Genomic DNA, 23595 nt, shown 5'->3' on the forward strand with positions numbered 1-23595 from the left:
ATCCTGCTTGGCTTCCCCCTTTAACACTTCCAAGTCTCCTCCTGCTTGTGCCCAGTGCCAATTACAAGTTATATAACAGCAAGTAATGTTTATTTCTTCCCATAATTCCATCTGTTATAATTAGATGTAGAATATTCATGAGCCCTTAATGCCTAAGGTTACTTGGAGAGTCCCACTTCTATCCATTATGTGCTTAGGGAGCCTGTGCAAGAGTTGAAAAGTCCCTGTGGTTATTTTGCAGCATTATCTGTGAGCTCTCCTGGGTGTGTCTGGGATGGGAGTTTAGAGATGGGTTTGCATCCCTTTCAGCCAAGCCTCTCCTTGTTGCTTCTACCTAACTTCCTATCTAAGAGTTCTCTCCCCAGTGCCCTGAAACAGAAAAAAGCCATCCAGTTCCAGAAAATTCAGAGATAAATGGAGGTGCCAGGTGCCCTGCCCAGGACCCAGTCATGGGAAGCCATGGAGCAGCTCCAAGACAGACTAAGTTTTTTGTTTTGAATACATAATACATTACATATGACTCAAAACTGAAACAATATAATGGGGCATATGCTTTGAGAAGTGTTAACCCTCCTAGTGTTCTATGGATCCTCTTTTTAATAATTTTTTTGTGTCACTTTCTAGGTTTCCTTCTGAAAATACAAGCAAGCTCATAATATAGAATGTTTTCACTTTCGTAGTCTGAAACAGAATCTATAAATACTTTTCTATTCTATGCTTTATTCACTCAATACATTCCATTCCACTTCTCAAAAGAGGGTTCCTCATTCTCTTTTGTAGATGCTTAACAAACTGTAGTTTATTTTACTGGTCTTTTATGGTGGGCACTTGAATTGTTTTCACTCACTCGCTATAACAAATAGTGTTCTAGTACATAAATTTGTGTGGACATCAATCTACATATCTGCCAGAAGTATCTGTTATTCACATTCCCAGAAGCAGGGTTGCTGAAGCCAAAGGTAAACGGATTTTCATTTTGATAAATATTGCTAAATAGTCTTCTTCAAGTCATGTAGTCATGTTCCACTTTTCATTCTCATCAGAGTAACTTTGAGGTTGAGATTTAGAATAAAGGGTGTTATAAAGATGATCACAATTTTATGAGCCTATAACACCTCTCTTCTGTCAGCTTCCTCTTGTGTATTGAATACCAGCCTTTTCAACTCTTCCAAATTCTTACCTGTCAACTCCCCTTTGGGGATCAGTAAATAACTTTTTTTTCGGAGAAAAGTCAGGCCATTAGGTAAAAAAAAAGCTATTAAAGCCTCTTGGCCTCCTCCTTACCTTCCACTCTCCATCTTGTACTCTATTCACATCACTGGAGAAGTGGCCGTCCTTCACTTATCTAGGACCTGGCAGTGTATTTACTGAAGACAGCCATCTTTGAAGAGCAGGCAAAGCTTGCAAGCAAAGCTTAAGTCAGTCACTTGGATTACAAAAAAAAAAAAATGAAACCCAGCTGTCAAGGCTACACCACACTCCCTCCTTAGTTCCCTCCTGGCTGCCTGCTCTTAATGAAACTGCTCACAAATATATCAGTGACTTCCTCAGTGCTAGGAATAACTGACTCTCAAAACTTGAGCTTGCCTAACATTTCTCAGCATTTGACCTTGTCTGCATTCTTGAATTCTCCCTTGACCCAGGGGACCACTCACCTATTGGTAGGACTGGTTTTCTGTTTCTTCCCTGGGCTTCCCTTCTTCCTCCTGTGCCTGCAGTTTTTTGAGCTGTGTTCTGGGTTGTTTTATCTCACTCTGCCTGATGCCAGGTGGCTTCCACCACCTCTGCTGTTGGTTTCCAGATCCGTTGTGTCCGGGCCAAGTTGCTGTTCTGAATCTATAGTCAGCTGTGCACTAGACATCGCTGTATGGCTGTCACACAAGTTCCTCAAACTCAACATGTACAAAATAGAATCACTCTTGTTTCCTGACAATTTCACTCTGCTCCTGTTTTTGCTATATCCCTGAATGGTCCCACCAATCACCCACTCTAAAAATACTGACTCTCAGCCTATTTCTTAACCCAATATTTAGTTCCTTACCAAGTACAACCATTCGGTCTTCTTAAAATATTTCTCAAGTCTCTTTTCTCCTCTGCTCTCTTTGTCCCCGCCTCAGTTCAGACTGCCTGAATTACTGACAGCCTCTTGCCTGATCTTTCCACCTCTGGTCTTCAACAAAAAGAAACACTGTTACTGAACCAGGTAACTGAACCACATCTGTTTGCCTGATGCAGGGCAAGCCAGTGCTGAGACCCTGAGGTCTGCAGCAGAGAAAGCAATTATTTACAGGCAGCCAAGCAGGGAGACGGGAGAACAAATCTCAAATTGGCCTCCCTGAAGGGAGAGGCTTAGGATATTTATGAGGTAAAGAAACAGCGTGGCGGGACTTCCTGGTGGTCCAGTGGCTAAGACTTCACGATCCCAATGCAGAGGACCTGGGTGCAATTCCTGGTTGGGGAACTAGATTCTGCGTGCCACAACTAAGACCCAGGGCAGTCAAATAAATAGACATTAAAAAAGAGAAGCAGGGTGGTTTGAAGCTTCATGAAAGGTTATTGACATTGATAGGTCATTCAATGGACACTTGTGCAGGCCCAGGTGAATGTTCAGTGGTCTCAACTAGATTGAGCTGGGCAAAACTAGCCCCGTGTCCTGAGTAACAAGCAACTATTACTACATCGACCCCTTAGCTGAAGTGCTGACTACAGGGGGCAGTTAGAGGAGTTGTATGATATATTTTCTAGGCTGTGAAGCTGGGAGAGTATGCAGTTTGCAGGAACAATTAAAGCACTCTTGGTCAGTGAAAGCAAGTTACAGGTTATTATTACTCATTAATATACAGATTATAGTTCAAGGAATCTAATTAATGACTGCCCCCTATTTGACTTCACTGGGTTGAGCTTCAAAATGAAAACTTGTTCATGGCATTCTGCTGCTTAAAATTCTTCCTTTGTTCACTGTTGCTCTGAGATAAACTCCAGAATGCCTAAGCAAGGCATGGTCTTCCTGCAGCTCACACTGTCACACAGATTGAGCTCCTTCCAACAAAGGAGATGTGCTTCCTTGTATCTCACCTGCTGCCTGCTCTACCATCAGTTCCTTTGACCCCTTGTTCCTCGCCTCCCCTCTGCCAGCTTTTTACAACTGCTGGTTTTCAGACCAGCTCTAGCGTGGACTTCCTGAAGCAATTCCTGGGCCCTGTCCTTGCTTTTCCTTCCCCAGTTCTCTCCTAGCATCCTCTGCTAGAATTCTTCTCGTAAGTGTTGCCATGTGTTAATACATCCGTCTCCACCACCAGATTACATGTGGTTTTTTTGGAATGTCTACTTAGGGATAGGCTCTGGGCTGGATATTTATTAAACATTGTATCATTCAATCAACACAGCAGTCTTTTTTGTTTTGTTTTTGGGTGCTCAGTGGGGCAGACAGGATCTTAGTTCCCCAACCAGGGATCAAACTCACCTGCACTGGATCGTCCAGTTCCCTGCATTGGAAGCACAGAGTTTTCATTACTGGACTGTCAGGGATGTCTGAATCATATGTTCTTTGAAGGGACAGACTTGCATGTTCTTCTTGCATCCCCAGGATCTAACTGGAACCTGCCATGCAGTGAGAGGAATCCAGCTGATATGAAATGAAATGACTAGGAGCAGTTGGGTGCTGCTGTCAGCAAAGAAGAATGGACTGTAGCCATTTAGTGGCGCAAGACAGAGACTGCATTTACAGTTTTTCCAAGAGTTCTTCTTTTCATGTATTTATCACCAGTGTCACATTATTCATTAACTGTTCTGATAGGAGACGTCTTCACAGATGGAAAACCTGCTTCTTTTTTTTCATAGGTATTTACACAGAGAATATGCAGTCTTGGTCAGTTCCCAGATTGGGTGAAAGCTGTGATATCAGCACCATAGTGATCCAAAGGGTTTTTTTTTTTTTTTTTTTTTTTTCAAGACATTGAATACATTTTTATTGAGCCTTTTAGTTTACAACATGAGGTAAAAGGCAAATCAGTTCTCTTTAAGTGATATTTTACACAACTGTAGTAAAATATTTTAAAGTTCAAGGGTTTATAATGGATTACATTTCTTAAAAGTTGAGGGATCAAGTAAACATGTTCTAACTTGAATTTTCCAGTTGACTCTTCGCTTAACAATAGTAACCAGCTCTAATTAGATACACGAGTTTCTTCATGGCCATGTTTTATTGTTGATGGTTTCTTCTATTTCAGTCAATATCCACTAATTCCACTTCAAAAATAAGTTTTGCATTTGGTGGAATTTTGGCATCAGGCTGTCCTTTCTTTCCATAAGCCCATTCTGGTTCAATCTCCAGTCGAGCCTTTTCTCCTTTACTCATAGTCAAGAGTGCTTCATCCCACCCTCTGATAACTTTGCCTATCCCAACCTTAAAACTTAAAGGCTTGGCGTTTTTCTTCTTCTTTGAACTCGTTTGAATATTAGTATCAAAAACAGTCCCGTCTTGTAGTGTTCCTGTATACCAGCAGTGAACAACATCTCCCTTTTTGGGAAAGTTGGTTTTATCTCCTTTTTTAAGAACAGATTTTGTATATTTTGGTGGACCCTCATCCAGAGTCTCTTCAGACTTGGTTTCTTTGGGTTTATCTTCATTAAGCTTCACATTTTTCACCTGCTCAGACACTTTACTTATACTTTCAGTACCCTTGAAACGCTTACTTTCGAAAAGATGGTTATAGGCTGTAACCAAATGGTCCTTATTAGCTGTCTTGGCCACATTTTTAATGTTTCCTAGTAATTTATGTTCTGCAAGAAACGAATCTGAACCGTGATCCTGCAGAAACTTGATAATGTCCTTCTTGGGCAGCTGCTCGCTGCGCAGCTGCTCCACGGTCCAGGCCCGCTGCGGAACGGCGGCCGCCATCTTCCCCCGCTGCCTCCGCTTTTCCCAAAGGGTTTTAAAAAGCAAGTTTGTACCCACATTTGAATAGAAACTGAAGCAGGTTCAAAAAGTCCTCAAGAAAATCGGGCTTGCCCGCTTGCTCCAGTAGTTCCCAGGCCCTAGGGATTGCTCCAAACTACTTTCTGCAAGCCAGTCTATATTGGGGCTCTTTGCTGACGCCCAGGGATGAACCCTCATCCAAAGGCCATGGTCACAGCACAGCTTTGAAAGCTATACAACTGAACACTCAATGATCAAGGAGACAGAAGGAAATGAATAAAGGAGTCCAGGGCCTGGAGGAGGGGAGAAGAGCTTTATGCCTGTTGCTGTTGCTCTAGGTCACCCCACCAGCGGCTGTGGGGGCGCCAGAGGTTGGAAGAGCTGAAGACAGGGGACCAGATCTTCAGCAACAGACTCGTGCAGAGGAGTTCTTCGACAACAACAGCAATGGGAACTTCCAGTACAGAATCTGAGTCAGAGACGTGCCATGTGACACACAATCAGGCAAGTATATTTGGTCTGCCTGGGTTTCTGTGTATGGATTATCCACCTGGGAAGCGGGGGAATCAATGAACATGAAATGTTGGATGAAAGGTTTGAATCTGACAAAGGGCAGAGGACTTCACAGAGCAGATGTGCCTGGGAATGGGGCAGTGACCAGCCACGTAGAGTCCAGCCAACTGGAGCACAGCCCCTGCTCTGATCCACATGGATCCTCAGGACTCACCCTTCTCCCTTGCGCTGTGTGTTGAAACCAACCTGTATTGCACGTGTTGTTACATGTTTCCGTGATACCTGCAATATGTTTGGAAGGAGATCACCTCTTCTTGTTTTACCGTCTGAGCCACCAGGGAAGCCTTCTTCTTGATTAATGAACACTAACAGTTCTGGAACTGCTTAGTCAATCAGTTATCTTCATTATGTGCAAAATGAAGCAAAATGTAGCATAGCAGTCTGTGTTAATTTCTACTCTGTGGGACTGGGAGGGTTTACCTGGGAAGGGAAGGGAAGGGAAGAGGCACAGAGTCCCTAAATGTAGGGAGAGAGATGTGGCCAGAGGAATCACCAAGAAAGGGCTCTGTACTTATCAGCCCTGCTCAGTGAAGGACTTTGACACCTAAAAACTGGATATTAGGCCTCCCCTAAATCCCAAAGAAAGGCAATGCCAAAGAATGCTCAAACTACTTCACAATTGCACTCATCTCACACACTAGTAAAGTAATGCTCAAAATTTTCCAAGCCAGGCTTCAGTAATACATGAACCATGAACTTCCAGATGTTCAACCTGGCTTTAGAAAAGGCAGAGGAACCAGAGACCAAATTGCCAACATCTACTGGATCATCAAAAAAGCAACAGAGTTCCAGAAAAACATCTATTTCTACTTTATTGACTATGCCAAAGCCTTTGACTGTGTGGATCACAATCAACTGTGGAAAATTCTGAAAGAGATGGGAATAACAGACCACCTGACCTGCCTCTTGAGAAACCTATATGCAGGTCAGGAAGCAACAGTTAGAACAGAACATGGAACAACAGACTGGTTCCTAATAGGAAAAGGAGTACGTGAAAGCTGCATATTGTCACCCTGCTTATTTAACTTATATGCAGAGTACATCATGAGAAATGCTGGGCTGGAAGAAGCACAAGCTGGAATCAAGATTGCCAGGAGAAATATCAATAACCTCAGATATGCAGATGACACCACCCTTATGGCAGAAAGTGAAGAGGAACTAAAAAGCCTCTTGATGAAAGTGAAAGAGGAGAGTGAAAAAGTTGGCTTAAAGCTCAACATTCAGAAAATGAAGATCATGGCATCTGGTCCCATCGCTAGATGGCAAATAGACGGGGAAACAGTGGAAACAGTGTCAGACTTTATTTTTGGGGACTCCAAAATCACTGCAGATGGTGACTGCAGCCATGAAATTAAAAGATGCTTGCTCCTTGGAAGAAAAGTTATAACCAACCTAGATAGCATATTCAAAAGCAGAGACATTACTTTGCCAACAAAGGTCCATCTAGTCATGGCTATGGTTTTTCCAGTGGTCATGTATGGATGTGAGAGTTGGACTGTGAAGAAGGCCAAGTGCCGAAGAATTGATGCTTTTGAACTGTGGTGTTGGAGAAGACTCTTGAGGGTCCCTTGGACTGCAAGGAAATCCAACCAGTCCATTCTAAGGGAGATCAGTCCTGGGTGTTCATTGGAAGGACTGATGCTGAAGCTGAAACTCCAATACTCTGGCCACCTCATGTGAAGAGTTGACTCGTTGGAAAAGACCCTAATGCTGGGAGGGATTGGGGGCAGGAGGAGAAGGGGACGACAGAGGATAGGATGGCTGGATGGCATCACTGACTTGATGGACATGAGTTTGAGTGAACTCCAGGAGTTGGTGATGAACAAGGAGGCCTGGCGTGCTGTGATTCATGGGGTCTCAAAGAGTTGGACACGACTGAGCGACTGACCTGAACTGAACTGAAACACCCAGTATCGGAGAAGGCAATGGCAACCCACTCCACTACTCTTGCCTGGAAAATCCCATGGATGGAGGAGCCTGGTAGGCTGCAATCTATGGGTTCGCTAAGAGTCGGACACGACTGAGCAACTTCACTTCCACATTTCACTTTCATGCACTGGAGAAGGAAATGGCCACCCACTCCAGTGTTCTTGCCTAGAGAATCCCAGGGATGGCGGAGCCTGGTGGGCTGCCATCTATGAGGTTGCACAGGGTCGGACACAACTAAAGCAACTTAGCAGCAGCAAACACCCAGTATAAAGCTGATCCTCTTTTAATTGCTGGGGCTCTGAAAAAGACTGGGGTGTGGGGGTCTGTCCAAACACAAAAAATACAGGGCAGGCACAAGCTTTACAGGCTCTCAGCATAACCTCCTGCCACTTCCAAAAGCTTAAGCAGAATCATATTTTACAGTTTTTATCAGATTTTTACAAGGTTCTTGTGATCTAGGCAGAACAGATAATAGATTACTTTTACAAATTCAGTCTCAAGGGTTTTTGGATATACTCACAGCCATGCAACTCTGAGTGCATGACAGCACTGAGACTTGAACCCAGGTCTCACTCTTAATTTAAGGCTTCTAAAATTCCAGGAATCGTGACATAATTTCTGTTAATTCACTGTTTCTTTTAGAAATACTTAATGAATATAATCACCAGAAAGTGATTTATCAAAAGACAAATAGAGGCATATTCAGGCAACATAAGAGTCCAATGACAGTCTCAACAATGTCTCATTTTAACAATTTACCAGCAAAAATGGGCTAGTCAGAATTTAATATATATGCATTAGATATATACAGAATGCTTTTCTAATGAAAACACTGGTATCCCAAACCTGTCATTGATAGTCTGTTCATGTATCTTGTTGCTATTTCAAATGTCATTAATAGCAATTATAGTATCACTGACTGCTGTTAACTGGAGCATTTGCTCAATATAAGTGGGCAAGGCCCTGTAACATGCCAGTCAAAGGAATTCAAGTTCTGGTAACAGAGCAGTAGCCACACATGGGCTTTGCTCTCACCACTCTTATTGTAACTTACCATAAAAACAACGGTATTTTTATGATGTTAGAACGTAATCTGCCATTAGAACCTTAGAGCAGCAAGATGCTATTTGACTGCTTAAATAGGCATTTCTAATTCCTGCACATCATTTGACTTGCCCTTTCCTAGGGGACTACAAAGAAATAGAAGCATTTACTACTACCTTGGATGTTTTCCATTTACCTCATCCCCTACCACCCTAATGCTCACTAGCTTAAATCTTTTGTTCTCCAGCTTCCCTGGTGGCTTAGAGGGTAAAGTGTCCGCCTGCAATGCGGGAGACCTGGGTTCAATCCCTGAGTCAGGAAGATCCCCTGGAGAAGGAAATGGCACCCCACTCCAGTACTCTTGCCTGGAAAATCCCATGGATGGAGGAGCCTGGGAAGCTGCAGTCCATGGGGTCACAAAGAGTCAGACACGACTGAGCAACTTCACTTTCACTTTCTTATAAATGCTGATTTCAGGCTTTTGTACTTACTAGTTTGTTGTCCCCAAATTTTCACTTGGCTGGGTCCTTACCACTCAGGTCTCAGATCAAACGTTACTTTCATAGGCCTTCCCTAATCACCCTAGTCTAAAACAGCTCCCTTCATGGTCTTAACTATCACCACACCCAGATAAGTTTTTCCCAGTATTTGAAATATACTAGTAATGCATAATTCATCATCAACTTCCTTGCCCCATTAGAAAGTAGATCCCAAAAGGGCAGGAGACCTGTTTCAATGCTGTAGTTCCACCCCCAGCATAGTTGTGTTTGTTTTTTTCCCCCCATCTTTAAGAATTTTTTTTTTTTTTTTTTTTTAGCTGAATGGCAAGTGGGATCTTACTTCCCTGACCAGGGATTTAACCCATGTCCTCTGCAATGGAGGCATGCAGTCCTAACCACTGGACCTCTAGGGAATTCCCCCAACATAGATTTCAATATTGGTTGAGTGAATGAAGAAATGGCTGGGAAACCTGATGTGTGTGCTCAGTCACTTCAGTCGTGTCCTGTTCTTTGCAACCCTATGGACTGTAGCCCACCAGGCTCCTCTGTCCATGGCAATTCTCCAGGCAAGAATACCGGAGTGAGTTGCAACGCCCTCCTCCAGCGATCTTCCCAACACAGGGATCCATCCCCTGTCTCTTATGTCTCCTGCACTGGCAGGTGGGTTCTTTTCCACTAACTATACCTGGGAAGCCCAACCTACCAGTCAATCCACAATGGCAGAAAGCCCTGCCTTTTACCTTTGCCATTAAGGTGGCCTACATTTCCTGCAGGTTGACCCGTCCCTACTCTATACGGTCGGAGTCTCAGATCCTAATCCACTGGCACTGAGGTGTTGGGGATACTGTCATTCTCTCCTCCCTGGTCCCGCACTGCCCCAGCCCAAGCTGGGAGGTTGGACAGGGGAATAGGAATTCACTGGGCAGGGGTCAGAGGACTCCATGGGGCCCTATCCCCAGTCAGTCCTAGTTCCTGACACCATGAAGGACTTTCACATCATACTGGATGAGGGTGAGCTGCATTAGAGGGCACAGGTGTGGCATCTGCTGGAGGAGGCAACAGATGACAAGATCACCAAAGCTGGAGTGAAAGTTACTCTGGACGGAATGGGCAACTCACAGCAACCTTGGGGCCAGACTCAAGAGGCTAGCAAACTTACGACAGAAGGGACTCAAGTCCCTGTGATCTGGAGGATGTACGTGTCACTCATCTGCGAATCGCAGGTTTCTCCTTTCTGTGCAGCTGAGATTTGATCTAACTAAAGGGGAGGGAGTGAGAGGAAGCTCAGTAAAAAATACTCGATGAGCAAAGGTTTGTTGTTTTGTTTTTGGTTAATCGATTATAGAAGTTTTCAAACAATCAAAATCAGACTATCGGAATGCAATGAATCCCTGTGTACCCATCACCCAGCTTCAATATTTAACAAATGGCCAATCTTTCTTTGTTAACATGAATCCCAGTCAACTCCCATATTTCCCAAAGGTGACTCAGGGCTTTCTGGAGACATACCATAGACTCCTCTGCTAGGACCTCACTAAAAAGCAAAAGAGAAGCCAGCTACAGAAGCCACTGTCTCCAGTCTAAAAGCAGTATTTACAGAAACCAAAACTAGTTTCTCAGTGTGGTCAAGCATAAAAAAATTGGAAACAGCGTTCAACTTAACTCATCTTTAACTACTCCCCTATCCTTCCCCCTCCAACAAAACAACACTGGCAAAGCAAACTATCATTTTATACTGTGGAAATTCAATATTTTGAATAACACTCAGAATCTGAACTTCAATGATTCTACCTACAGCAGTATAATACAGAATTTTAAATGCTTTTATTAAAGAAAACACTGACAAAAATGTCAGCGCCTATAAAACAGCTGGGAGTTTATTATGAATTTGATAGTCTTTTTTTTCCCTTCCAGTTTTATTACACTATAATTGATATATGGCACTGTGTAAGTTTAAGGTATACAGCACAATGATTTGATTTACATACATCATGAAGTGTATCACATGTTTAGTAAACATCCATCATCTCATATAGGTAAAAAAATATTAAAGAAACAAAAAATTACTTTTCTTATGATGAGAACTCAGTATTAATCTCTTAACAACTTTCATAAATAACATACAGTCATGCTATGTTTATCTGACTCTGTGCGACCCCATAGACAGCAGCCCACCAGGGTCCCCTGTCCCTGGGATTCTCCAGGCAAGAACACTGGAGTGGGTTGCCATTTCCTTCTCCAATGCATGAAAGTGAAAAGTGAAAGTGAAGTCGCTCAGTCGTGTCCGATTTCGAGACCCCATGGACTGCAGCCTACCAGGCTCCTCCATCCATGGGATTTTCTAGGCAAGAGTACTGGAGTGGGTTGCCGTTGCCTTCTCCATCATGTTGTATGTTATATTCTTATTACTTATTTATCTTAAAACTAATTAATCTGGACTTCCCTGGTGGTCCAGTGGTTAAGAATCCAGCTGCCAATACAGGGGACATGGGGTCAGTCCCTGCTCTGGGAGGATTGCACATGCCATGGGGCAACTAAGTCTTTGCACCACAATTACTGAGCCCATGTGCCCTGGAGTCCGTGCTTTGCAAGAGCCTGTGCTTTTCAAGAGAAGCCACTGCAGTGAGAAGTCTGTACACTGCAACTAGAGAGTAGCTCCCACCCACTGCAAGTAGAGAAAGCCCACAAAGCAACAAAGACCCAGGGCAGCCAAAAATAAATTAAGAATCAAATTAAACAACTTTCAAAACTGACATAAAACCTTTTGACAGCCCTCATCCAATTCTCCTTTCTCCCCACCCCCAGACTCTGGTAAGCTAAAACCCTAATCTGTTTTCCTATGAGTTTGTTTTTGAAATATAATTGACTTATAACACTATGTTAATTCTTGCTAGAAAACATAGTGAATATTTGTGAACATATTTCTATACATTTCAAACTGATCACCAGAACAAGTCTAGCTACAATATATCACCATACAAAGGTATTACATAATTATTGACATTCTATACACTGTCCATTTCATACCTGTAACTCATTTATTTTGTAACTGGAAGTCTGTATTTTTCTTTTTTTTAATTTGGCTGCACTGGGTCTTAGTGCTGTGGGATCTTCATTGCAGCATGCAGGATCTTTCAGTTGTGGCATATGGGATCGCAGTTCCCCGACCAGGGATCAAACCCACATCCCCTGAATTGCAAGGCAGATTCTTAATCACTGGAAGACAGGTAAGTCCTTCGTCATTCTATCTTTAATCTTCTGAGGGATCCTCAACTTTTCCATGGTGGTTACTCCAATTTATACCCCCACCAACAATGCACAAGACCTCCCTTTTCCCAGTATCCTCACCAATACCTGTTATCTGTGGTCTTTAACAACAGCCATTCTGACAGTTGTGAGGTGACTATCTCACTGTGGTTTTGATTTTCATTTCCCATTTGATTGTGATGTTAAGTAAGCATCTTTTCATGCGCCTGTTGACAACCTGTATGTCTTCCTCGGAAAAGTGTCTATTCAGGTCCTCTGTCCATTTTTCAGTCAGGTTGTTTTCTTAACATTGAGTTCTGTAAGTTCTTTGTATATTTTGGATATTAACCCCTGATCAGTGTTGGTGATATAGAAAAGCCAGGACCATCATATACTACTGGTTGGAGTGAATTAGTACACCACCTTGAGACTGTTGGCAGTATCTGCTAAAGTTAAACTCCGAATGTGTTTTGCTACCAGTCAGCCAGGAGGCCTAGAACAAGTTACTGAAGCTCTTCGTGTGCAATGGATGAGGCTAGAGGATCTCACTGGCCCCCCTCTCTACTGCAGCATTTTCAGGGGTTCTGAATCACCAGCCTAGATCTACAGGATCACTGGTTTCTGCATAGTTTTAATATATTCATTTCCAAGACATTTTTCCTAGCTAAGAAATCCCAATGTAAAGGCTGCCTGTCCTAGTTGAAGAAAAGCTTTTACACAAATACTAGCTGCTACCTATACCAGATGGCAATATCAATGTCCACATAATCAAGAGTGTTTAAAAGAATTTACTGAGACTTCCCTGGTGGCTCAGTGGCTAAGAATGTGCCTGCTGACCCAGAGGACATGGGTTCAATCCCTGCTCTGGGAAGATTTCACATGCTGTGGGGCAACTAGGCCGTGCACCACTACCACTGAGCCCATGCTCTAGAGTCTGTGCTCCACAGCAAGAGAAATCATTGCAATGAGAAGCCCATGCATCACAACAAAGAGTAGCCCCCACTTACCACAAGAGAAAGTCTGTGTGAAGAAATAAGACCCAGGGCAGCCAAAAATAAATAAATAAAACTGTATGGTTCTCATGATGCCTAAGTGCAATCATTATGCCAGAGAGTTAAGCAACAGGCATTAACTCTCCCAGGCTTCAAACAATACTGCAAAGCTACAGTAATCAAAACAGCATGGTACTGGCACAAAATTAGACATTTGGATAAATGAAACAGAATAGAGAGACCCAAAATAAACCCATACATCTATGGACAATTAATCTTCAACAAAGGAGGAAAAGTCAGTCTTCTTCAGTAAGTGGTGTTCAGAAACACTTCCTAGATATGTCACTGGGCAGTGTGTGTCACCCCACCTGTCCTGCCCCAACCACACCAAGATGCTCCCACATCTCCAAGGATGCTCAAGCCCCTAACAGTCAGGACCCACCATCTCTGGCTCTGGCCTGCCCAAACCACATTATCCCACCACCAGACATTTGGCCCCAACCCCCATACCAAGTACCCCCACTTCAGCCTGGCCCCTTTGCCTAGAGGCTCTTCTGGCCTGAGCGCTAGATGGGCAAATCCACCTGCTCTTCCAAAGGGGTACCAAGCCCCCCCTGCCCCATGCTAGGTGCTCACACCTTCCAGCCTGGGCTCCTCTGGGGCCAGAGTCACACTCAGGGTCTGATCCCTCCATACCCCCATCAGCCCCCCTCCACTCCTCTCCTGACTCCACCCAGCTCTAGACAGGGATCAGAATGATGGAACAGAGAAGGCACTTGGGAAATACCTGTTGGATGGACTGCTGGATGGATGGATGGTTGGGTGGATGGACAGGTGTTAGATTGATGGATGGATGGATGGAAGGGTGGACAGATGGTTGGATGGATGGTTGAATGGATGTGTGGATGGTTGTTTGGATGAGTGGATGGCTGGATGGATGAATGGCTGAGTGAGTAGATGGGTGGATTGATGGATGGAGATGGATGGATGGATGGATGGTTGGATGGATAGACAGCTGGATGCATGGATGAGTGGATGGGTAGGTGGACAGATGGATGGATGAGTGGATAGGTAGGTAGGTGGATGGATGGATGAGTGGATGGACAGATGAATGAATGGATGGTTGGATGGAGCCCCGGGCAAAGGGGCTCTGGGGTAACTAAAGAGAAGGCACCCGCCCCAGGACTAGCACTACAGAGACCTCACAGATGAGAGGGCTGGGAGGGAATGCTAGGGGCTGCCATTAAAGTGCCTGGCACCCCTTTTTTCATTATCAGATAAGTCATCTCATAATGGATGAAAGGAGCAACACATGCAGAGTTAAGGCAGGGTCCCCAAAGCTGGGAGTGGGGTGAACATTGCCATATCCAGGAGCCCCCAGGGCAGCTCCCTCATTAAGTCAACGCAATCGAGAGATGTCTCTGCCTCTGGCGGGGGCGGGGGCGGGCAGGGGCCGTGTCACAGCCATTGAAGCTGCACCTTTCTCACTGCTGATTAAGCACTGACCAGCTTGTGATCAAGAAGAAAACTATTCCTTGAGGAAACACAATTAACTGACAAGCCAAAAACTGTGAAAGTCCAAAGGAGACACACAATCAAGAGCTCTCAGTCTGGAGGGGCTCCTGCTCTGAAGAGTTGCAGTGCAGGGACATTCCCTCAAGAGCAGACAGCACCGTCCACCCTGCCACACACCAGCTCCCTCCTGTCTGCCCCCTGAAGAGCAGGGAAAGGTCACGGGTATAATCTTTGCTGGACACGGAAAAAGGCACGTCCAGGCGGGGCTGAGGTCAGGACTGCCTCAGGGACTCACGATCGAGCAGTCAGGCCAGGTGGGCAGCACCAGAACTCACTCTCTAGCTAGAGATCCAAGGTAGCTCCTGGTGTGTAGGCCTGGCAGGCAAGCTGGGACACACACACCACAACACATGACTGACACTTAGCAGGCACTCTACTGTAACAGACGTTCATGCACATTATTTCTGGTCTTGCTCCATCCTCGCCGTAGCAGGTGGCTGGCAAGAAGCAAAGAGCAGGCTTCAATGTGCCCCTCTCAGGAGGAGGCCCTTGCTGGCCAGCAGCTGCTGGGGGCTTCCTGGACCTCCTAATTCCCTACCCCATAGCTGTCACCAGCTCTGTGTGACACGCACAGATATCAGAACACACGGCCCATCATCACACTGGAAGACCCAAGAACACAAACCGTGTTTCATTGGAGCAACGTGCACCCTTGCTGCCCAGTGGGGGTGGGGTGGGGTGGGTTGAGAAATCCATCACTGCTAAACACAGGCATTGGCTCAGCGAACAGGTCTCCTAGTTTCCAAATAATGGATTTTTCCAAGACTTTGACAGACCAACCCGAGGAAAACTACACAACATTTCTTTTTCCAACTTTAAACTTTTCTTTTGTATTGGGGTATAGCCGATTAACAATGTTGTGATAGTTTCAGGTGAACAGCAGAGGACCAGCCATACATATACATAAAAATCTCTCATAGTAAATGTTACAGGCTATTCAACTACAAACGCCAAAAATGAGTAAATTATCAGATGTGCTATTTGTGGGCCCCAAGAAGAAAGACCCATCACGAACAAAGAGCTAAACAAGCTGAATATTGTAGAATATGTCCAGTCTACAACCACTGTCGACACCCAGCAACATTGATACACCACTGCTTTCTTTTAAAAATAGCTCTTTTGAGTGGAAAATTAGGTCTGGGATTAAATTTCTGTACCTGTGTTAAACCATAGGCTAAGAGTGAACCATGTGAATTCACTTTGTTAGTATTTAATTATGCTTCCAGAGTTCAAAACCTGAGTTGGTCAATATGTCTGTCAAACAAATTAGGCAATTTTAAAATCTTTCCCCCCTTTCTTGGTAGAAAAACCCATTGAGGTTTGAGTATAAACTGCTTGAAATACCATTTTTAGTCACTAAAGTTTGTGTTAAGGCAAAAAACTCCAGCTGTCATAAAATGTATCAAAACCAGAAAATAGCTGGGCTAACTTATTGGAGAAGGTGATGGCACCCCACTCCAGCACTCTTGCCTGGAAAGTCCCATGGATGGAGGAGCCTGGTGGGCTACAGTCCATGGGGTTGCTAAGAGTCGGACAAGACTGAGCAACTTCACTTTCACTTTTCACTTTCATGCACTGGAGAAGGAAATGGCAATCCACTCCAGTGTTCTTGCCTGGAGAATCCCAGAACGGAGGAGCCTGGTGGGCTGCCGCCTATGCGGCCGCACAGAGTCAGACATGACTGAAGTGACTTAGCAGCAACAACTTATTAGTCATGAGTCTGAGCAAGCTCCGGGAGTTGGTGATAGACAGGGAAGCCTGGCATGGTGCAGTGCATGGGGTCGCAAAGAGTCGGACACAACTGAGCAACTGAACTGAAAAACTATTACATATTATACCAGAACAAAAGAAATATGCCAAAGAATGTAAAACAAAACAGCTGTATACCCTAGTTTCTATAATATTTTCATCATACTACAAATGGTTCAGCTTTGCTCCAATATGTATTTACATTACAACTGTGCAAGAACTAAGAAGCATATGCTTCTATCATTTTATGACACAAAGCCTCCTTGTAAATTATAAATAAAAATTGCCTTAAAAAATCCAGTACTTTTTATTCCAACCACTGAAATGTAAAAAGTATTTCACTTGTTTATCCCTTATGGCAACCTTTACAAACTGAAATAAAAAAGAAAAAATTAACTTAGAAATACTGAAGAAAAAAAAAAAAAAGAGTACCTGAGTACAGTTATCTTTCAAAGACAAGCTCTACACGGAAACTCTTTAGTGGCCAAAATATGCCTAATGAGCCTCTTGAAAAGAACATCATTTAAGCCTTTACACCACTTAAGTATTCAAAGTTATACTGCCGAACAGTCATAAAGTCACTTGTTGGGAGTTAGTCCAACAAATCTGAAGCACCATCAGCACAGAAGCTCACCCTAAACCTTTAAATCAATGGGCTAGATAAGCTATCCAAGAATAGCTAACAAAAGTTGTAGTTGTGCTTTCTCAAAGTCCAACTAGTTAAAAAGCTACAATGCAAACACAAATTCAGTTAAAGAAAAATACTTATACCACGTTATTTTAAAAGTTCATTAGTTTACACAAGTCAATAAGCTATTCTGCTGCAGATTATCAGCAACCAGCAAAGTGACAGATGAAAAACATCTTGTGTTCTTCTTGTGGGCTGTCGTTTCAGTCGTATCCGACTCTTTGTGACCCTATGGATCATAGCCAGCTAGGCTCCTCTGTCCATGGAATTCTTCAGACAAGAATACTGGAGTGGGTTGTCATGCAGTTCTCCAGGGGGTCTTCCCAACCCAGGGATTGAACCACGTCTCTTATATCTCCTGCACTGGCAGGCAGGCTCTTTACCACTAGCACCACCTGGGAATCCATGTTCTTAAAAGCAGCCAAACAAATTAAACTAAATTAATAGAAGAAGTCATTAACCATGAAAAAGTGATGACCATCTGGTTTGGGATTTTAAAAGTTTTTATCAAAGACAAACCAAGAGAAACACATAGTTTAAGTTATTCCAATCGCTATTTAAAATTGTCACCCAGTATGTTTCTGCCACCAGAGCAGAAAAAGTTACCAGTTTAGTAGAGCCTGCCAGGAGCTGGCAACAACAGAAACAACTTTTAAAGTCATAAACGACTGATAGGACTTAAAATGCATTTATAAACTGTATTGGTATTATACCATTAAGATATATGTACACACACATAAAGTTCTTGACTATCTCCATAAATCCAATTTCAGCCATTTTAGAACTTTAAAAACATACATCTATTATGTATTCAAAATAAGTAAAATGGTTAGCAACATTGACACTTTACAATTAAGGCTATTTTTCACAGACAAAAACTATTCACCAAGAACACACATAGAAATTGCCTTTAACTCAATATTACACTGTTTATTATACCGCTTATTTTTTTTAAAACTACAACTGTCAAATATAGTTGACACATCTCAAATATCTGTGCTAAAAGTTAACAGAAACAAAATACTAAGAATATTAAAGCATCATCCCATTTATCTCTGGGCTAAATGTAAAATCAGTTTTTTATTACCTAAACATAACATCAATACACAGAAAAGGAACCTCCCAAGATTCAAACTTTGTCAGATAATCCAACAAATAAAAGTTAAATGTACTCATTTTAAATGTTAGTTTTATCTTTAATGTAACTACTCAGTGCTTACTCAGCAAATTATCAGTCAGTCAGTTCAGTCGCTCAGTCCTGTCCGACTCTTTGTGACCCCATGGACTACAGCACACCAGGCTTCCCAATCTATCACCAACTCCCAGAGCTTGGTCAAACTCATGTCCATCGAGTCTGTAATGCCATCCAACCAACTCATCCTCTGTCGTCCCCTTCTCCTCCTGCCTTCAATCTTTCCCAGCATCAGGGTCTTTTTCAACGTGTCAGCTTTTTGCATCAGATGGCCAAAGTATTGGCGCTTCAGCATCAGTCCTACCAATGAATATTCAGGACTGATTTCCTTTAGAACTGACTGGTTTGATCTTCTTGCAGTCCAAGGGAGTCTTCTGCAACACCACAGTTCAAAAGCATCAATTATTCGGTGCTCAGTTTTGTTTATAGTCCAACTCTTACATCCATACATGACTACTAGAAAAAACCATAGCTTGGACTAGATGGACCTTTGTTGACAAAGTAATGTCTCTGCTTTTGAATATGCTGTCTAGATTGGTCATAGCTTTTCTTCCAAGGAGCAAGCATCTTTTAATTTCATGGCTGCAGTCACCATCTGCAGTGATTTTGGAGCCCCCCAAAATAAAGTCTGACACTGTTTCCACTGGTTCCCCATCTATTTGCCATGAAGTGATAGGCCTGGATGCCATGATCTTAGTTTTTTGAATGCTGAGTTTTAAGCCAACTTTTTCACTCTCCTCTTTCACTTTCATCAAGAGGCTCTTTAGTTCTTCTTCGTTTTCTGCCAAAAGGCTGGTGTCATCTGCGTATCTGAGGTTATTGATATTTCTCCCAGCAATCTTGATTCCATGCTTAAATATGTTGTACCTTTGTTTAACAAGAGAAACTTTGAAGTTTAAAAAAGAATCATGAAAAAAGCTTTCAGTTCAGTCGCTCAGTCATATCCGACTCTTTGTGACTCCATGAATCGCAGCACGCCAGGCCTCCCTGTCCATCACCAACTCCCGGAGTTCACTCAGATTCACATCCATCGAGTCAGTGATGCCATCCAGCCATCTCATCCTCTGTCGTCCCCTTCTCCTCCTGCCCCCAATCCCTCCCAGCATCAAAGTCTTTTCCAAAAAGTCAACTCTTCACATGAGGTGGCCAAGGTACTGGAGTTTCAGCTTCAGCATCATTCCTTCCAAAGAAATCCCAGGGCTGATCGCCTTCAGAATGGAGTGGCTGGATCTCCTTACAGTCCAAGGGACTCTCAAGAGTCTTCTCCAACACCACAGTTCAAAAGCATCAATTCTTCGGTGCTCAGCCTTCTTCACAGTCCAACTCTCACATCCATACATGACCACTGGAAAAACCATAGCCTTGACTAGACGGACCTTAGTTGGCAAAGTAATGTCTCTGCTTTTCAATATGCTATCTAGGTTGGTCATAACTTTTCTTCCAAGGAGTAAGCGTCTTTTAATGGCTGCAGTCACCATCTGCAGTGATTTTGGAGCCCCCCAAAATAAAGTCTGACACTGTTTCCACTGGTTCCCCATATATTTCCCATGAAGTGATGGGACCAGATGCCATGATCTTCATTTTCTGAATGTTGAGCTTTAAGCCAACTTTTTCACTCTCCTCTTTCACTTTCATCAAGAGGCTTTTTAGTTCCTCTTCACTTTCTGCCACAAGGGTGTCATCTGCATATCTGAGGTTATTGATATTTCTCCCGGCAATCTTGATTCCAGCTTGTGCTTCTTGCAGCCCAGCGTTTCTCATGATGTACTCAAAGTGCTGCACTCAATATGCCAGCAAATTTAGAAAACTCAGCAGTGGCCACAGGACTGGAAAAGGTCAGTTTTCATTCCAATCCCAAAGAAAGGCAATGCCAAAGAAGGCTCAAACTACCGCACAATTGCACTCATCTCACATGCTAGTAAAGTAACACTCAAAATTCTCCAAGCCAGGCTTCAGCAATACGTAAACCGTGAACTTCCTGATGTTCAAGCTGGTTTTCGAAAAGGCAGAGGAACCAGAGATCAAATTGCCAACATCTGCTGGATCATGGAAAAAGCAAGAGAGTTCCAGAAAAACATCTATTTCTGCTTTATTGACTATGCCAAAGCCTTTGACTGTGTGGATCACAATAAACTGTGGAAAATTCTGAAAGAGATGGGAATAGCAGACCACCTGACCTGCCTCTTGAGAAATCTGTATGCAGGTCAGGAAGCAACAGTTAGAACTGGACATGGAACAACAGACTGGTTCCAAATAGGAAAAGGAGTACGTCAAGGCTGTATATTGTCACCCTGCTTATTTAACTTATATGCATATTTTCACCATTACAGAAGCTCATTTCTTCTTCAGTGTTTTAATAAAATTGTTAGTTCCAAAAGAATATTCCTTTCTCCTTACGAGAAAGGAACTAACTAACTTTGTGACCCCAATGGGTTGCAGCACCGCCAAGCTTCCCTGTTCTTCACTGTCTCCTAGACTTTGCTCAAATTCGTGTCCACTGAAGTCTGTGATGCTATCTAATCATCTCATCCTCTGCAGCCCTCTTCTCTAATTCACTGCTGCAGTAAGGATACACCTTTACTCTTATCTCCTCTCCCGCTATCATTCCGCCAGTTTAGAAGTAAAGCACTTCCTCCAGAAAGCCATCCTTAACTATCCCAAATCTGCGTCATTTTCCTTTGATGTACTACAGTGAGGATTAATTTTTTGTGCCATGGATCCTTCACAGTCCAGTTGTCTTTGGGCGTTTACCCAGAATTTTTCTACAAACATGTAAAACAGTACTACAAAAGAAACCAACTGTATTGAAAGAGTTATAAAGGCATTTAGAATATCATGTGCTGTGGTATTCTATGAGCTCCTTAATTGCTACAACAAACATTTAGCTGCTGATCCACGAACTACCACAATTCTGAAACAAGGAACAGCATACATTACACCTGAATGTATCTCCCACAACTTTATGCTGGGATGTGAAAACATACAGCTAATACTGCTGTGGGAGGGTTGTTTTGCTTTTTTGTGGGGGAGGAAACCTAGTCATAACTGAACTACAAATTTTAGTTATAAAATAGAAAAAAAAACTTTCTCCCGTCAAAGTTCAAGGGGTGTTCTGAATTATAAACACCCTACATCAAGAATCCTTGCTCTAAAACATCTGGTTTTAAAAAAGCAATCCACCGAAGTAGTCACATAGCTTCTCCCAGTGGGAGAAAGCAGGTATTAAGAGTCAGTTATGGGGAAAACACACTCGGCAACCTCTTAAATATTCCATAGTTACAATACACTTGGGTTTTGTGTATATGACTAAAAGTAATTCTAACGCACATCAAAGTTTGAAAATCCCTACAATTTTTTGCAGACATCTTGACATCCATGGTAACTAACAATAATAATGAAGGAGAATTTTAAAGTTGCTAGCCTTACAAAACTTTACTTCCACTTTAGTTTACTGTTAAGTCTCCACTTCAACGTAAATTAATAGATGGCAGTAATTGTGAAAATCACAGCGCAGTCTTCCCTGGAAATCAAGCTCTCTACAGTCAGCCTACACGTTGATCGGAGACAGTAAAAACTCAACTTTCAAATCACTGTTAATCAAATATTACCGCAATTAGCGAAACCACTGCCGTACTTAAAAGGCTGACATCAAGGCAACGGGACTTCAAAATGAAAACATATTAAGACAGTTTTCAGTTATTGTTTTACAATCCACAGCACACCGAGAGCGCACTCACGTTCCCATAGGACCTTGGCACTCGGGTTTTCGGACGGCAAAAGGATACCTTCGGGCGACACAAAAGCCGACTCGGATGCTCGCGCTTTTTTCTCCTGTCCCCACCCACCTCCCCGCCGGCCACTGCGGAAGAACGAGTTCCAGCTCCGAGACTGGGGAAGGAGGAGGCACTCCTCTGCCCTAAAGCCGCGAGTGCGGCCGCGAGCCGGGAACCCAGGCGCCGGCGCCTGTGATGGGGCGGCCATCTTAAAACGCAGTTCTCCACCCCGAGGCGCAAAGCTCCTGCTCTCCGCGAGGTACCCCACCTCCCGGCTCCGGCTGCCCCGGAGCGCCAACCTTCGAACGCCCACGCGGACGGGGGAGCCGCGGACAGGGGAGCCCCGCACGGCGCCCGAAACAGCCGCCGCCGCCACCCTACAATAGGTTACCTTCTCCGCGCCCTCTTCCTCTCAACGACAATCACGGTACCAAGGCTGTGCCACGTGGCAAGGGCTCCCTCTACCACTGTAACACCTGCCTAACGCTTCCGCCTCCCAAAATATTTTTATCCTCACGACGCACAGAAATACCCCGCCGCGATGCGCTTCCCCCGCACAAAGTCCTGCCCACCGGGTCCCCAGGTCGCGACCCCCGCCATCCCGGCGCCGTTAGATGGCTTTCCCAGGAGGGTTCAGACTCACCCTCCTGGAATTTAATCTCCAGGTCCTGCTTCGGAGTCATTTATAAGTGATTCGCCGCCGCCTCCCTCCTTCTCCCACGTGCCTCAATTATAGCCCTCTACTTTCTACCCCACCCAGCTTCGTGTCAGAGGCGCCATCAGGCACCGCCAACTTTACATACTAGGCCGGCTTTGCCACCGTCCGCAGAGCCCATCTCCGCAACCCAGGCAACAGCTGGTCCAGCCAACGGCTGCCCACCGCGCACGGGCCGCTGCGCCCGCGCCGACCGGGGCACGCTGGGATTGGTAGTTCCCACGCCCTTGAGGAATACGGTGGGGCGGGGCAGGGTCGGAGGCCTCCCCACTTCTCCACCCTTAATGCCCAACCCCCACCCCTGCCCCCGAGGCGCTTGCGTTTTCAGTTCAATTCCCTTCAGTCGCTCAGTCCTGTCCGACTCTGTGACCCCCCATGGACTGCAGCACACCAGGCTTCCCAGTCCATCACCAACTCCCAGAGCTTGCTCAGATTCATGTCGATGGAGTCAGTGATGCCATCCAACCATCTCAACCTCTGTAGTCCCCTTCTCCTCCTGTCTTCAATGTTTCCCAGCATCAGGGTCTTTTCCAATGAGTCAGTTCTTTGCATCAGGTGGCAACATCAGTCCTTCCATTGAATATTCAGGACTGATTTCCTTTAAGATGGATTAGTTGGATCTCCTTGCAGTCAAAGGGACTCTCAAGAGTCTTCTCCAACACCACAGTTCAAAAGCATCAGTTCTTCATTGCTCAGCTTTC

At 44.1% G+C, this 23595-nt stretch overlaps 2 protein-coding genes across 2 annotated transcripts in view; both read right to left on the reverse strand.

The window, feature by feature from the left end:
* APBA2 (amyloid beta precursor protein binding family A member 2) overlaps nucleotides 1–23055 on the reverse strand; it is a 361135-nt gene extending 338080 nt beyond the window's left edge. Inside the window, exon 1 of the mRNA XM_040257406.1 lies at nucleotides 22823–23055. The gene's annotated coding sequence lies outside the window, so the exon portion shown is untranslated. The remainder of the gene's footprint in view (nucleotides 1–22822) is intronic.
* Nucleotides 3951–4917, reverse strand: LOC120875543 (peptidyl-prolyl cis-trans isomerase FKBP3). Its single transcript, XM_040257421.1, has one exon. It carries the CDS (start codon nucleotides 4898–4900, stop codon nucleotides 4226–4228), a length of 675 nt encoding a protein of 224 aa, XP_040113355.1. The 5' UTR covers nucleotides 4901–4917; the 3' UTR covers nucleotides 3951–4225.
* Nucleotides 23056–23595: the final 540 nt, after the last annotated feature.

The sequence above is a fragment of the Oryx dammah genome, unplaced genomic scaffold, assembly GCF_014754425.2.
Source record: "Oryx dammah isolate SB20612 unplaced genomic scaffold, SCBI_Odam_1.1 HiC_scaffold_16, whole genome shotgun sequence".
Taxonomy (NCBI): Eukaryota; Metazoa; Chordata; class Mammalia; order Artiodactyla; family Bovidae; genus Oryx; species Oryx dammah.

Coding starts and splice junctions, on each gene's coding strand:
- LOC120875543 (XM_040257421.1), bottom strand. CDS start 4,900: ATGGCGGCCGCCGTTCCGCAGCGGGCCTGGACCGTGGAGCAGCTGCGC.